The 14,369-nt window shown below is 40.0% G+C and overlaps 1 protein-coding gene across 1 annotated transcript; it reads right to left on the reverse strand.

Moving 5' to 3' along the window:
* Window positions 1–1,461: 1,461 nt before the first annotated feature.
* Window positions 1,462–4,557, reverse strand: LOC311287509 (uncharacterized protein). The gene is made up of 2 exons (XM_084404397.1): window positions 4,488–4,557; window positions 1,462–2,712 (listed from the first exon to the last, which is right to left on the reverse strand). Exon 2 carries the CDS (start codon window positions 2,705–2,707, stop codon window positions 1,499–1,501), a length of 1,209 nt encoding a protein of 402 aa, XP_084260523.1. The 5' UTR covers window positions 2,708–2,712; window positions 4,488–4,557; the 3' UTR covers window positions 1,462–1,498.
* Between the last annotated feature and the right edge of the window lie 9,812 nt (window positions 4,558–14,369).

A 14,369-nucleotide genomic window follows, 5' to 3' on the forward strand; every position in this document is an offset into this window, starting at 1 on the left:
TTGGACTGAAAATGTATATATTTTTATTCTTTATTAATACAAAAGCCTGTTCTTTTATGTAAGCCTGTGTTTGCATATTATGTGTTTGCATGATAAAATAAATATATTGTATATTTTGTATAAATGGTGTATTTCGAGACTAATTACCGGTAATACTCTTAATATTTACTATTATTGCAATTGTATTGGAATTTTTGCATTGGAAAATGCATTAACCAAACATGAAAAAATGTCTTTGGTCAAAAAAAGGTTTCCAAAGGTTTCCCTGCACTACAGAATATCTTTTGCAATTTATTATAACAAATGTGTTTTGTAAACAGTTTAACACAAAACTGAGTTGCAAGTGAAAAAAAAAAGCTGTAAAAAAAAAGTCAAGGATCAAGAACCCAATCAAAGCAAACACTGATCAACATAATGGTGACCTCAGACAAAACTAAAGCTCTGTTAATTCTTAATAAAAAGCTTTGTATGAAAGAAATAGAGTCATGCTGGTTGGTAATAAGTGAAGATGTTGAGATCTTGAGAGATCTGTTAGTGTTTATTGGTCTGTAGCGATTTATGTTTTGTGAGGTTACCATTGTGCTGAAGAGTAGATGCTTTATACTTTACTTTTACTTAAATTTTACAGTTTTTGTTTGGCAGCCCCTACTGCCAGTCATTGAGGGTTTTTGTTTACGATGTTTCTGTATTCGTTCATTGCGAAATAATTCAGATATTTGGGGGGATGCAAAGACTCACAATCCTGATAAAATCAGGCAAGATGCTCCCTGTGGGACAGATGTAATACTGTAATGCATCACGTCCAAAACCATAACAACAGTTTTTTTTTTGTTTTTTTTGTTAGATTTTATTCAGTAAGAATTCTTGTACAAGTAAGCATGAAAAAAAAAAAAATGGAGGAATTGATTGCTAAACATTTATTGTTAAAAATGATACATGAATACAGTATTATACAGTTATAGATACATATTTTAATTGTTTGTTTGAGTCTTCATGTCATAAGATCCCACAAATCAAGGTTAGGAAACCCAAGAGAGCTTTTCAAGCTTAAGTGTTTAAATTGATACTTGTACATCTGGAAGAGTTAGTCATATTTGAAAACAGTTAGAATTTAACGTGTCAGTATATTTCACTTAACGGTCTGATGACTTATTTAACACATTAGTGATAAACCGATACTCAGGCCGATTAAGTGGATAATATTTGTACATTTTATTAACAGCTAGGTGATCTCGATTAATAACTGTGATCACCTAGCTGACCGCTTATTGTTAAAAAGAGTTGTTTTTCCATTGTCATAAAATCTAGAATCTAAATTCTAAAATCTAGGAATAGAAATGTCAATTGATGGTAAATTATTAATTTTTTTCAAGTTTTTTTTTATTTTTTTTATCATTCTGCTCAATATCTGTGTTGTACTGCTAAAGCTGTAAGAGTTACAACTGTACTCCATCTTCAATACTTCTGCACATTTTCAGCCCATGGCTCTAATACTGATTTATCCACGTGAAACATCAACATAAACCCGAGCTCGGCTCCTGAAGCTCTCCATGAAGGCTCTGTGGATGTAGCACTCTGGGATTCCTCGGGACACGATGATCTGGGACACAGTGGTGCCAGGCCTCTGTCTCATGTTCACCTGCAGGTCGTAGTAGAGCTGTTTTTTGCGAGTGATGATGCCCTGTATGTCGATACGGAGATGATCAGAGTGGATCAGGTTTGAGCGGGCCTGGTCCACCAGGTACCCATTTTCCCAGCGACTGATTAAGGTTTCCGCCTCGTTTCTCCATTGACTGCCATCAGTGATGTCATGAGGAGCTGGCACCACAGTGAAGTTGCTTATTTTAATGTTATCCATGTCCTCCTGTGTGCATGCCAGTTTTCTGTCTTCTAGATCTCTCCTGTCGCGGTGGCTTGTTTCAACGGGTCCACAGTAATCGTAATCTGACTGTGAGGTCCAGCACCAGTTGTAACTTTCACCATGTAGGCCACAGGGGTGGTCTGAGCGACAGGGCTTGCCTTTATAGGTTACATCTACTTTTGGAGAGCAGTAGTCCCAGCCATTGGCAGTGTGGCACCAGTAATATTTTTTACTCCAATAATACCTGCACTCATCAATGCAAGTATGATGACTGATAGAGCGGTGGAGCGGCATCTTTGGTTCCACAAGCCCACAGTAACCCCAGCTTCCCTCCTTCAGCATGCACCAATTGTAGTCGTGATCATATTTGCCACATGGACTGTCTTCCTTACACTGCTTGTTCTCGAAATCTCTGTTTTCAGATGGTGAGCAGTAATCCCATCCCTGTGCAGTATTGCATGAATAGTAATAGTTGTTATTTCTTCTCTCACAGTGGTCTTTACACCTCGCACCTGTCGTAGATCCATAGTGGTTGTTTTTCTCCATCACCAAACCACAGTGTCCCCAAGAAAACCAACTAGTTTTGCACCAATACTGGACTGTTCCATGCTTCTCACATATACCACTGCACTCTTTATTCCGGTAGTCGTAGTGTTCCTTAGGTGAACAGTAAAGTGGCTCAAAGTTTCCATTTTGTTTAGTAGTCCCGCACTTGTATGTACCACGATCTAACTTACAGTCTTTTTCACACTTGGTTCCGAGATGAGTGAAGTAAATCTTCCCAACACTTGGCCATGGTGAACCGAAGAGGAGGAGCAAAAAGAGAGAAGTGTGAAGATACTCCATTCTTTCTGTAAAGAGGAGAATAAAGAGTAACATGGTACAATAATTGTAAAAAATCAAAACATTTAGTGAAAAAAAACATTTTTTGGGGGGGAACAAATAAAAGGGAATAAGTGTAGCTCTAAATCTGGTCAAATGTTACACATTGCTCTTTGTATGAAATACATTCATGAAATCAACAGCTGTATTTATTAGTATAAATAATACATAAAAATTAAAAGACATTTAATTTGAATTTATAGTGCAGCTTTCTAATGAGGCTGCAACATATGATCTTTCACATTTAATCTTGATTTTCATATTTAATATGATTTTCAATCAATATTCATATTTTGAAGTTTACACGACCTGTTCCAATTTTGCATTCTCAGACGCTGTTATCGTGTAAATTAACGGCCAGAACGCATTAAAAGTTTTCTGTTTTCAGTTGTAAACGGTGTCGTGTAAACGGCCCATAAGTTAAAGGTGCAATATGTGAATCTATACAGACACATTTTTTTGTCATACTGGTTGAAAGTCTCCTCATATCCTGATATCAATCACTATGTTAAACAGTCTAAATTTATGTTTTATAAATATGCACCGTATAAAGAAGGCCTAGGACCATAACATGTCCATCCAATCTTTATATTTGGTCCGAATGAAATAATATGATGTCTTAACTGCCTGTCAACGTATTATTTTTACAAACCCCTGCACACCCTGTTCGCACAGACATCGTTCGTTACATCATCAGCGAGTTTCATGCTATGCAGAGTTTATACAGACAGACCTCAGTCACAGAGCAATATTTTTTATATTTAAAACTTACAAGAAACATTTAGCCATTCAAAGAAAACAAGATGGAAGTAACAGAGTTAAAACGCAAGAACACAATCTTGTCGCCTTTTGTATTTTGCATTTACTTGTACTTTTACTTTCAATACTTAAAGGGTTAGTTCACTCAAAAATGAAAATTCTGTCAGTAATTACTCACCCTAATGTTTGTCTTCGGAACACAAATTAAGATATTTTTGATTAAATCTGAGAGCTGTCTCACTCCTTCATCTAATTGAAGTCTCACTGCTTCTATTGTAATTGAAACTTGCCGGCCCAGAAAGTTAGTAAAGACATCGTTAAAATAGTCCAAGTGACTACAGTGGCTCAACCAAAAAATACTTTTCATACTACAATAAATATCTCATTCTCATCTCATTTCAAATATCTCATCTCATACTACATATTTAAACTTTTTCTCAAATGATATTCTAAACAGTGACTTTAACTTCTACCAAAGTCATTTTCTCATAAGATATCTATACTTTTACTCAAGTGGGGCTTTCACACACTTTATCCACCACTGTTATTCTTAATGACCTTTTTCTACAACCCCCTTAATTTTACCCAATACCTAAACTTAAACGTTGCAAAAAACTACCTTACTAACTATTAATAAGCAGTAAATTAGGAGTTTATTGTGGCAAAAGTCGTAGTCACTAGTGGATGTTCCCCATACTTAAGTGTTACCAACTAGTCATTGTACAAGAAATGCAGATGAACCTAAAATAAAAATTGGTGAAAAAAAAAAAAAAAAAAAGAGTAAGTTATATTTTGGTATAAATATGTAAGTTAGACTAGTGTTTTATTATTTTTTACATTTCTGGCACAGACCTGTAAATGGTAATGCACAAACAAATTTGTCTCAAATTAAGTATTTTGTATAAAAATGAGTCCTATGTATTTTCTTACCTAAATAAAGTGTGTACGTCTACCCAAACATGTGAAGCATAAGAGCCATACTCACCAAGAAAACGTTTGGTCTTATCTGTGATTCTCTTTTGGATTCCATGTGCTTTTATATATGTATATGTTTGTCTACATACAGGACTTTGCACTGAATGACACAGGGCCGCCCCTGGCTAATTTGCTGCCCTATAGGCAAGATTTGAGCTGCCCCTTCCACTGCCTCATTGTGTTCATGATATTAGGGTCTATATGACCCCAGTCAACTTTAGTTAATAAACAGTGTTCCCTTAATCTCAGTTGCATAACATTTTGTCACTTTTTCTACATTATCTATCTAAACACTCACAAAACAAACTGGACTTGATTCAATTGTTCCAAAGTAAAAAAAAAAAAAAAAGTTCACATTTCTGAACAGATTGTAAACGTATAAGAACAGACAATGCTGTGGAAAACCAAGGGTTATCCCTACCTTTCACTCTAGATTTCTTAAATGGTGCGTGCCTATTGAAAACAGATGTAAAACCATCATACAAATATTGCCAGGCAAACATTGCCATTTACATAAGAAAAAACATTGCTCACTTTTTACAATAATACGTGATTTCTGCATAGGTAGTTTAGTATCTCTAACTGTGGCAACGACACAATGATCACTAACATAATTTGCATATACAGAAGCCAATGAATATTTGTGTGGAACGTTTGTAAAAAATAAGATCAATTAATGTTGACTTTTTATAATCCTTTCAAATTTGGTCTAGTAGGTGTCCCAACTAGCTGAGAAAGGTTAAGAGTATCACAAATTAATTTAAGCCCATCAGAGGCTGACTGCAACCAGTTATTACATTAAAATCACCCAGGAGAATAAGCTCCTTATAATGCAGTGAAGTCACTGTGTGCATCAGAAATGAAATGGCATCGTTATTAGCTGAAGGAGGTCTATAGCAACCAACTACTGTAAGATGTACAGTTTTAGAAACAACAAGGTTTAAAGCTAGTAATTCATATCATTTAACCACTGAATCAGAAAGTAATACAGTAGCTTCAAATCTATCCTTGATATAAATTGCTACATAATTCGAAAGTTAATCATTTTGTACATTTGGATTACTGAAATAAATAATAAGTCCTTCCTTCTAGTGGCAACTTATGTGGCATTGCAAATTTATTTGGCATCACTGAAAATGTATGTGGCATTATTATTGCAATAACAAGACACTTCAAAAGACCTCAAACAACAATAAAAAAATTATATATATATATATATATATATATATATATATATATATATATATATATATATATATATAAACGCTGTTATGAGAGCAGTCAGTCACATCCAGATAAATGAATGGATCTCTATGGGGACTCTGCTGGAAGTATGTGGTAATTACACTTACACTGGCTGAAACTATTTTATCTGCAAAAAAATAAAAAAAAAATAATAATAATTGAACCAGCAGATGGCAGAATTATGCATCTAGCACCTAGTAACTCAGATTTATTTTTGATCATCATTAATCTGTTTTTTTTTTTTTCTTCAGAAAAATGTAATACTTCATATGTAGGCTATATGCTTATGGTGTAGTTTTGCAGAATAGCCTAATTTTGCAGAAAATAGGTACAAAAGTACTTTACATCTAACAAAACACAGCATTAACGTATAGTTGAGAAGTAAACAAAAAAATATTTATTATTTGTATCATTCAAAATTTATATATATTTTTTACAATTGTTCTGTACATTTTTGGGTCAGGCCCCAAAAGACAATGAGTGTGCAGAGGAGAGGATTAGGGTTAAATCATTTAAATAAATGCAAAATTTTAAAAAAGGTTGATGATGGTTAAACTATACATCATAAGCCACATTACAGTCATGAATGCTAGATTTAATTACACTTGCTATTTGTGTTTAGGCTGTAATGTGGCTTATGTGGTACGTCCCGGGGGGAGGGAGGAGTCAGGCCTATAAAACGGCTCCAGATTTAGTATGAGGATGGGAAGTGCTGTTTGTACAGGTCAGATTTTGTCTTGTTGATGTAGTTTATTTGATCATGTGTTTGGTGCAGTTTGTGTTTTGTTGCATTTAAGTTTTGTTTTGTGTTTTTCCCACAATTATTGGGTGACTGTCATTGTGTGGCAAATAAAAAGCACTCTTTTTCCTGACCAACGGCTTTCTCTGTCACTTTGGGCCTCCGTCCGCTACTGCTATCTTAACAGAAACAAACAGGCAGGGTGTGGAGGAAGACTGAACTGAACTAATTAACAGATTAACCAAACACCGACAAGAACAGTAATCAAAACAAACTGACAATGTGACAGTACACCCCCCTCCTGGAAGGCGTGTCCTCGCGTCACAAAGACTTCACAGGGGTAGAAAAGGGGCCCTCCGAAGGCTGATGAGGGCGCCGACCGTTTAGGGGGAGACCTAAAGTTACCTCTTAACTGAGGAGACCAGGGCGGCACCAGTGGTTCAGGCAGTCAAGGACGATTGGCCTTTGTGGCCTTGCCATGGGAGCCAGGCTTGGCCACTATATCGTGGGATGTATAGCCCACCCCCAGCACAATTTTTTTTTTTGTGATTTTTTTTTAATCAATATATTTATTATTTTTCACATGAACAATTCACAGATTCAATTCAGTATACAAGTGAACAATCTTTTCTAAACACCCTCCTACCTCCAAATAGACAGAACACTTAAATGGACAGTATTACAAGGCACTCACTCAGCTGGTATGCAAGAGAGAGGTTTTCATAAGTTACAGTAGAGAAAGGTTACATTATCACATCAGCATTTTCAATCAATGTGACACCTAAATTATTAATATATTCAATAAATCTGCCCCATATCTTTTCGAACATCGATGATTTTTTTTTTGATTTTTTATATTAAACATCATCTTTTCATACAACATGACTAGGTGGTTCTTCTGATTTCCATTGTGTAGCCATACATTTCTTTGCTGCTATAAGAGCCATCTTAACAAAACGTAAATTCTTCCTTTGATCAAGTTGGAGGACCAACTCATCCCACAGTAACATAAACCTTGAGTCATATGAAAGCTTAACCTTAATAATCTTGTCGATAGTTTGTATTATATTTCTCCAATAGTTTTCATGTTCCGAACAAGTCCAAAACATATGCAATAATGTACCAACCTCTGTTTTACATCTAGAACAACATTCTGAATATGACTCACTTATCTTGTGTAATCTTTCAGGTGTATAATATACCCTATCATCATCATCATCATCATATTCTTTATTCAGGACATACATAAAAAAGGGTCCATAGCACTATACAAACATACACATAATAATAATAAAAAATAAAAACCACAAACACAAAGAGAGTGTTCAAATATTAGCATATAGACTAAAACGCTTATGTATAATATTAAACTGTCTACTGGTATATGAAAATGTTAAAGCATTTTTACAGATGAATTCCCAGTTATCTTGTTCAAAAGTACATTCTAGATCTTTTTCCCATTTAAATCTAGAAGATGATACATCTTCCCCGTATTAGTCACTGTAGTTGGTATACAAATAAAACACAAAACCTTGGGACCCTTTTTTCTCTCTCATACTATTGTCTAATATGAGTGAGGAGAGGGGCCTCAAATGACTTCCTTATATAATGTCTCACCTGGAAATATTTAAAAAAATGTTTTACAGGATGAGAGAACTTTGCTCTCAGTTGTTCAAATGTCACAAGTGTGTCCTCCTCATATAGATCTCCAAACACGTGAATGCCCTTTGTGTACCAATATTGTGTCACCCCATCTCTTAGTGCCTCAGGAAGAGCTGGTTTGCAATGAAATGGAGTGTTGTTGTAAACTGGTAATAGCCATTTACATTTTTTTTCTTTATCTCAAACCCCAATTTGCTAGTGTGTTTAATAAATGGGTTATTGACCTCCTTCTTGACACAAGTCAGGGGAATGAATAAAGCCTTGTCTAGAAGTATTTCTCCTGCATGATATTTTGCAATTTGCATCCATGCAGGCGGAGATGTACTATTCATCTGCCAAAACCATACCGCTCTCATTTGTGCTGCCCAGAAATAAAGCAAAAATTTGTAAAAAAAAGTTGTAATCCACCTGTAATCCGTCTTAAGTTTAACCCTTGGTTTTATTATTCCAAATACATTTTCTAATCAAGCTCTTAAGAGTATTAAAAAACTTTAGTGGGATAGAAACCGGAAGAGTTTGAAATTTAGGAAGAACGTTAATTGTTATGCAATTTATTCTGCCAATTAACGATAATGGTAGTGAGTTCCTGCCGAAGGACATCTATACAACATAAGAAATCACATCAATAAATTTAGGTCCGAAATAAATTTTTTGCAAGATAGATATTAAATAAGGCCATTCTACTCGGTCGAAAGCTTTCGCTGCATCCAAAGAAAGAGCAATCATCGCAGAGTCTATTTGTTTCGCTGAATAAATAATATTCATAAACCTCCATATGTTATCAAAGGAAGATCTATTTTTAATAAATCCAGTTTGATCCATGTGAATTAAACTAGGCAAACCCTGTTCTAAACGTAGCACGATCATTTTAGTGAGAATTTTATAATCAGAATTGAGCAGTGAGATTGGTCAGTATGAGGTACATAGATTCGGGTCTTTGCCAGGTTTCAGCAAAACTTTAATTAAAGCCTGATTTAAAGTCTCTGGCGATTATTTTTTATGAATTGCCTCCGTATACATTGAAAGCATCAGATCGGCTAATTTTGGAAAAAAAAGTTTGATAAAAATCCATAGAGAAACCATCCAAACCAGGTGTTTTACCTCCAGAGTGTGATAACTGCAAAATGAATCTCTTCTTTCGAAATTTCTTTCTCGAGTTCTTCTCATTATCACATACGGCTGGGATATCCAATTTGCTTACAAACTTTTGGATTTCCTCTTCATCTACTCCTTGAGACTAAATTATTGGGCGGAGCTATGGGTTTGTGGGCTGGAGAGGACTCTGAAGCAGGTTCAAGGGTAGGAACCTTAACTGGACTCTGGTCAGGGGCTGGAGCCGACAATGGACTCTGGTCAGGGGCTGGAGCCAACACTGGACTCTGGTTATGGGCTGGAGCCGACACTGGACTCTGGTTATGGGCTGGAGCCAACACTGGACTCTGGTTATGGGCTGGAGCCAACACTGGACTCTGGTTATGGGCTGGAGCCAACACTGGACTCTGGTTATGGGCTGGAGCCAACACTGGACTCTGGTCAGGGGCTGGAGCCAACACTGGACTCTGGTTATGGGCTGGAGCCAACACTGGACTCTGGTTATGGGCTGGAGCCAACACTGGACTCTGGTTATGGGCTGGAGCCAACACTGGACTCTGGTTATGGGCTGGAGCCAACACTGGACTCTGGTCAGGGGCTGGAGCCAACACTGGACTCTGGTTATGGGCTGGAGCCAACACTGGACTCTGGTTATGGGCTGGAGCTGACACTGGACTCTGGTCAGGGGCTGGAGCCGACACTGGACACTGGTCAGGGGCTGGAGCCGACACTGGATTCAGGTCAGGGGCTGGAGCCAAAACTGGACTCTGGTTATGGGCTGGAGACGACACTGGACTCTGGTCAGGGGCTGGAGCCTACACTGGACTCTGGTTATGGGCTGGAGCCGACACTGGACTCTGGTCAGGGGCTGGAGCCGACACTGGACTGTGGTCAGGGTCTGGAGCCAACACTGGACTCTCGTCAGGGGCTGGAGCTTCATTTGGACTGGACTCTGGACTCTGACACTGGACTCTGGCATGAAAAAATGAAGTCCATCAAAGTGCATCCATCCATGATTTAAGTGCTCCACAAGGCTATGCGTGGGTTAATAAAGGCCTTCTGAAGTGAAGCGATGTGTTTGTGTAAGAAAAATATCCATATTTAAAACTTTTTTGACTAAAATAACTAGCTTCAGGCAAAAGGTTTGACCTGACGTACAGCGTAATTGTCACCATCACTATCATCGTCACCGTCATCTTCTCTCTGCACTACAGTTCCCATGATCCTCCTTGGCCCACACCTGCATCTCCTCTACTATTACCCGAACCTGCCAGTCATAATCGTCATCGTCACTGTCACTGTCTTCAGCTGTTGTCTTGTTATCTTCTGTGTATTTAGTTCCTGCTTGTTTTCAGTTCATGGTTCACAAACAATCGGTGATTGTTTGTGTTAGTTCACACTGTTTTGCACCTTGTATACTAATCGTTGTTTGGATTAAAGCATCTTGTTGTTTTGTTTACCGTTTTGTTAACTCCATTGTCCTCATTTGAGAACCCAGTGTGACAGAATCACCAACCAAACTACCAAATGGATCCTGCGGTTCTTCTGATTCTCCTGGAGCAGGACCAGCTCTCTCTCGAGACCCAAACCATGGCTTTTCTCGACCTGGCGTGCCTTACTTCCTTCCCTGATTTTTCATTGAGTGTTTTTTTTTTTACACAGATTTCAATGGGAAGACGAAGGCACACCTGCCTGGTGTGGGACCTCGAGAGAACTTCGAGGCCTTCGTTGAGTGGGTATTATTCCACTGTGGCTCTCAGTTCACCATCAGCCCTTCCAAAAGTGATGAACTTAAGACCACCCTTCCTGAGTCCTGTTCCTATCCAAATCGAGAAACAAGAGAATCTTCACGTCATGTCTACCGAGCCTGAGAATCTTCACGTCATGTCTACCGAGCCTGAGAATCTTCACGTCATGTCTGCCGAGCCTGGGGGGTTAAACTTAATTGACTTTGATATTGATCCTGAGTTTCTTCACGTTACGTCAACCAATCCTGAGAATCTTCACGTCATGTCTACCGAGCCTGAGCTTCTTCACGTCATGTCTACTGAGCCTGAGAAATCTCACGTCATGTCTACCGAGCCTGAGAATCCTCACGTCATGTCTACCGAGCCTGAGCTTCTTCACGCCATGTCTACTGAGCCTGAGAATCCTCACATCATGTCTACTGAGCCTGAGAATCCTCACGTCATGTCTACCGAGCCTGAGAATCCTCACGTCATGTCTACTGAGCCTGAGCTTCTTCATGTCATGTCTACTGAGCCTGAGAATCCTCACGTCATGTCTACCGAGCCTGAGAATCCTCACGTCATGTCTACTGAGCCTGAGAATCCTCACTTCATGTCTGCCGAGCCTGAGAATCCTCACGTCATTGTCTACCGAGCCTGAGCTTCTTCACGCCATGTCTACTGAGCCTGAGAATCCTCACATCATGTCTACTGAGCCTGAGAATCCTCACGTCATGTCTACCGAGCCTGAGAATCCTCACGTCATGTCTACTGAGCCTGAGCTTCTTCATGTCATGTCTACTGAGCCTGAGAATCCTCACGTCATGTCTACCGAGCCTGAGAATCCTCACGTCATGTCTACTGAGCCTGAGAATCCTCACTTCATGTCTACCGAGCCTGAGAATCTTCACGTCATGTCTACCGAGCCTGAGAATCTTCACGTCATGTCTGCCGAGCCTGGGGGGTTAAACTTAATTGACTTTGATATTGATCCTGAGTTTCTTCACGTTACGTCAACCAATCCTGAGAATCTTCACGTCATGTCTACCGAGCCTGAGCTTCTTCACGTCATGTCTACTGAGCCTGAGAAATCTCACGTCATGTCTACCGAGCCTGAGAATCCTCACGTCATGTCTACCGAGCCTGAGCTTCTTCACGCCATGTCTACTGAGCCTGAGAATCCTCACATCATGTCTACTGAGCCTGAGAATCCTCACGTCATGTCTACCGAGCCTGAGAATCCTCACGTCATGTCTACTGAGCCTGAGCTTCTTCATGTCATGTCTACTGAGCCTGAGAATCCTCACGTCATGTCTACCGAGCCTGAGAATCCTCACGTCATGTCTACTGAGCCTGAGAATCCTCACTTCATGTCTGCCGAGCCTGAGCTTCTTCACGCCATGTCTACCGAGCCTGAGCTTCTTCACGTTATGTCTACTGAGCCTGAGCTTCTTCATGTCATGTCTACTGAGCCTGAGAATCCTCATGTCATGTCTACTGAGCCTGAGAATCCTCATGTCATGTCTGCCGAGCTTGAGCTTCTTCACGCCATGTCTGCCGAGCCTGAGCTTCTTCACGCCATGTCTACCGAGCCTGAGCTTCTTCACGTTATGTCTACTGAGCCTGAGCTTCTTCATGTCATGTCTGCCGAGCCTGAACATCTTCACGTCCGTCCTGCCGAGCCTGTGCTTCACATCAGTCCTGCCGAGCCTGAGCCTTACGCCATGCCCGCCGAAACAGACTGTACAAGTCATGCCAGCTAAGCCAGAGACTGTTCACATCATGCCCGATGAGCCAGAGACAGTACATGTCATGCCCACCGAGCCAGAGACTGTTCACACCTGGTCAGCCGCGCCGCCTAAACCCTCTAAGCCTGTCCCCGATATTAAACCCCTTATTCCGCCCCCCCCCAAAAAAAATGGGATGAGTCCTATACGTCTCCGCCGTGGCCGCCCCAAGAGATGTCTCCGCCTTGGCCGCCCGAAGAGACGTCTCCACCTTGGCCGACCGAAGAGACGTCTCCACCTTGGCCGCCCGAAGGGACGTCTCCGCCATGGCCGTCCGAAGAGACGTCTCCGCCTTGGCCGCTCAAAGAGACGTCTCCACCTTTGCCATCCGAAGGGACGTCTCCGCCATGGCCGCCCGAAGGGACCTCTCCGCCTTGGCCGCCCGAAGAGACGTCTCCGCCTTGGCCGCCCGAAGGGAAGTCTCCGCCTTGGCCGCCCGAAGAGACGTCTCCGCCATGGCTGCCTGAAGGGAAGAATCCAGGACGCCCACCCCCCCTCCCTAGTTTTGCCATCTGTGGCGTGAGGTTGCGTCTGCAGGGAGGGGGGAGTACTGTCACCATCGTGATCATCGTCACCGTCATTGTCATCTTCTCTGTCACTGTCATCATCTTCTTCACTGTCACTGTCATTGTCATTGACTGCACTACAGTTCCCATGATCCTCCTTGGCCCACACCTGCATCTCCTCTACTATTACCCATACCTGCCAGTCATCATCGTCATCGTCACTGTCTTCAGCTGTTGTCTCGTTATCTTCTGTGTATTTAGTTCCTGCTTGTTTTCAGTTCATGGTCGGTGATTGTTTGTGTTAGTTCACACTGTTTCGCACCTTGTATACTAATCTTTGTTTGGATTAAAGCTTCTTGTTATTTTGTTAACCGTTGCCTCCATCGTCCTCATTTGAGAACCCAGCGTGACAGTAATGAAGAAGGTGGAAGCGCAGAGGATAGAGCAAAACAAAACACCAGTCATGAATTAGACATCTAAAACGAGAATTCTTTCAAAATAAATGTAGGAGGAGCTTGAGTTTGTTGCCCAGTCATTTTTTTTAACCACGAGAGGCATCAAAGCTTACGCTACTCCTACATCCTACATAATACATGCATCACTGGTTACTCTCTTGGCGTAATTCCACTTGCATAGGCCGTCTGTCGAAAGCTAGTTATTTAAGTCGTTAAAGTTTGAAATATGGATATTTTTCTTACACGAATGCATCGCTTCACTTCAGAAGGCCTTTATTAACCTGTATTATATACAGCCATTCACTGCCATTATAAAGCTTGGAAGAGCCAGGACTTTTTAAAATGTAACTTTGATTATATTCATATGAAAGAAGAATGTCATATAGACCAAGGATGGCTTGAGGGTGAGTAAATCATGGGATAATTTACATTTTGGGGTAAACTATCTCTTTAAGCTACAAATGGAAATCATTGACTTATTGTCTTAGATTTGTTTTCAACGTAGTGTGTACTACTGTGTTTTCAAATAGCTGACATGACTATTTTATAGCGTATACCTGCTGTCGTCATTGGCGTTTGTTATGAGACAGAATAATTCATTTCTGGTGGTTAATTCATTTACTTACACTATCTAAATGATTTTATTAACCACTGACATCTCCTAAATAACTGGTTTGTA

The sequence above is a fragment of the Rutilus rutilus genome, assembly GCF_951802725.1.
Source record: "Rutilus rutilus genome assembly, chromosome: 1".
NCBI classification, from domain to species: domain Eukaryota; kingdom Metazoa; phylum Chordata; class Actinopteri; order Cypriniformes; family Leuciscidae; genus Rutilus; species Rutilus rutilus.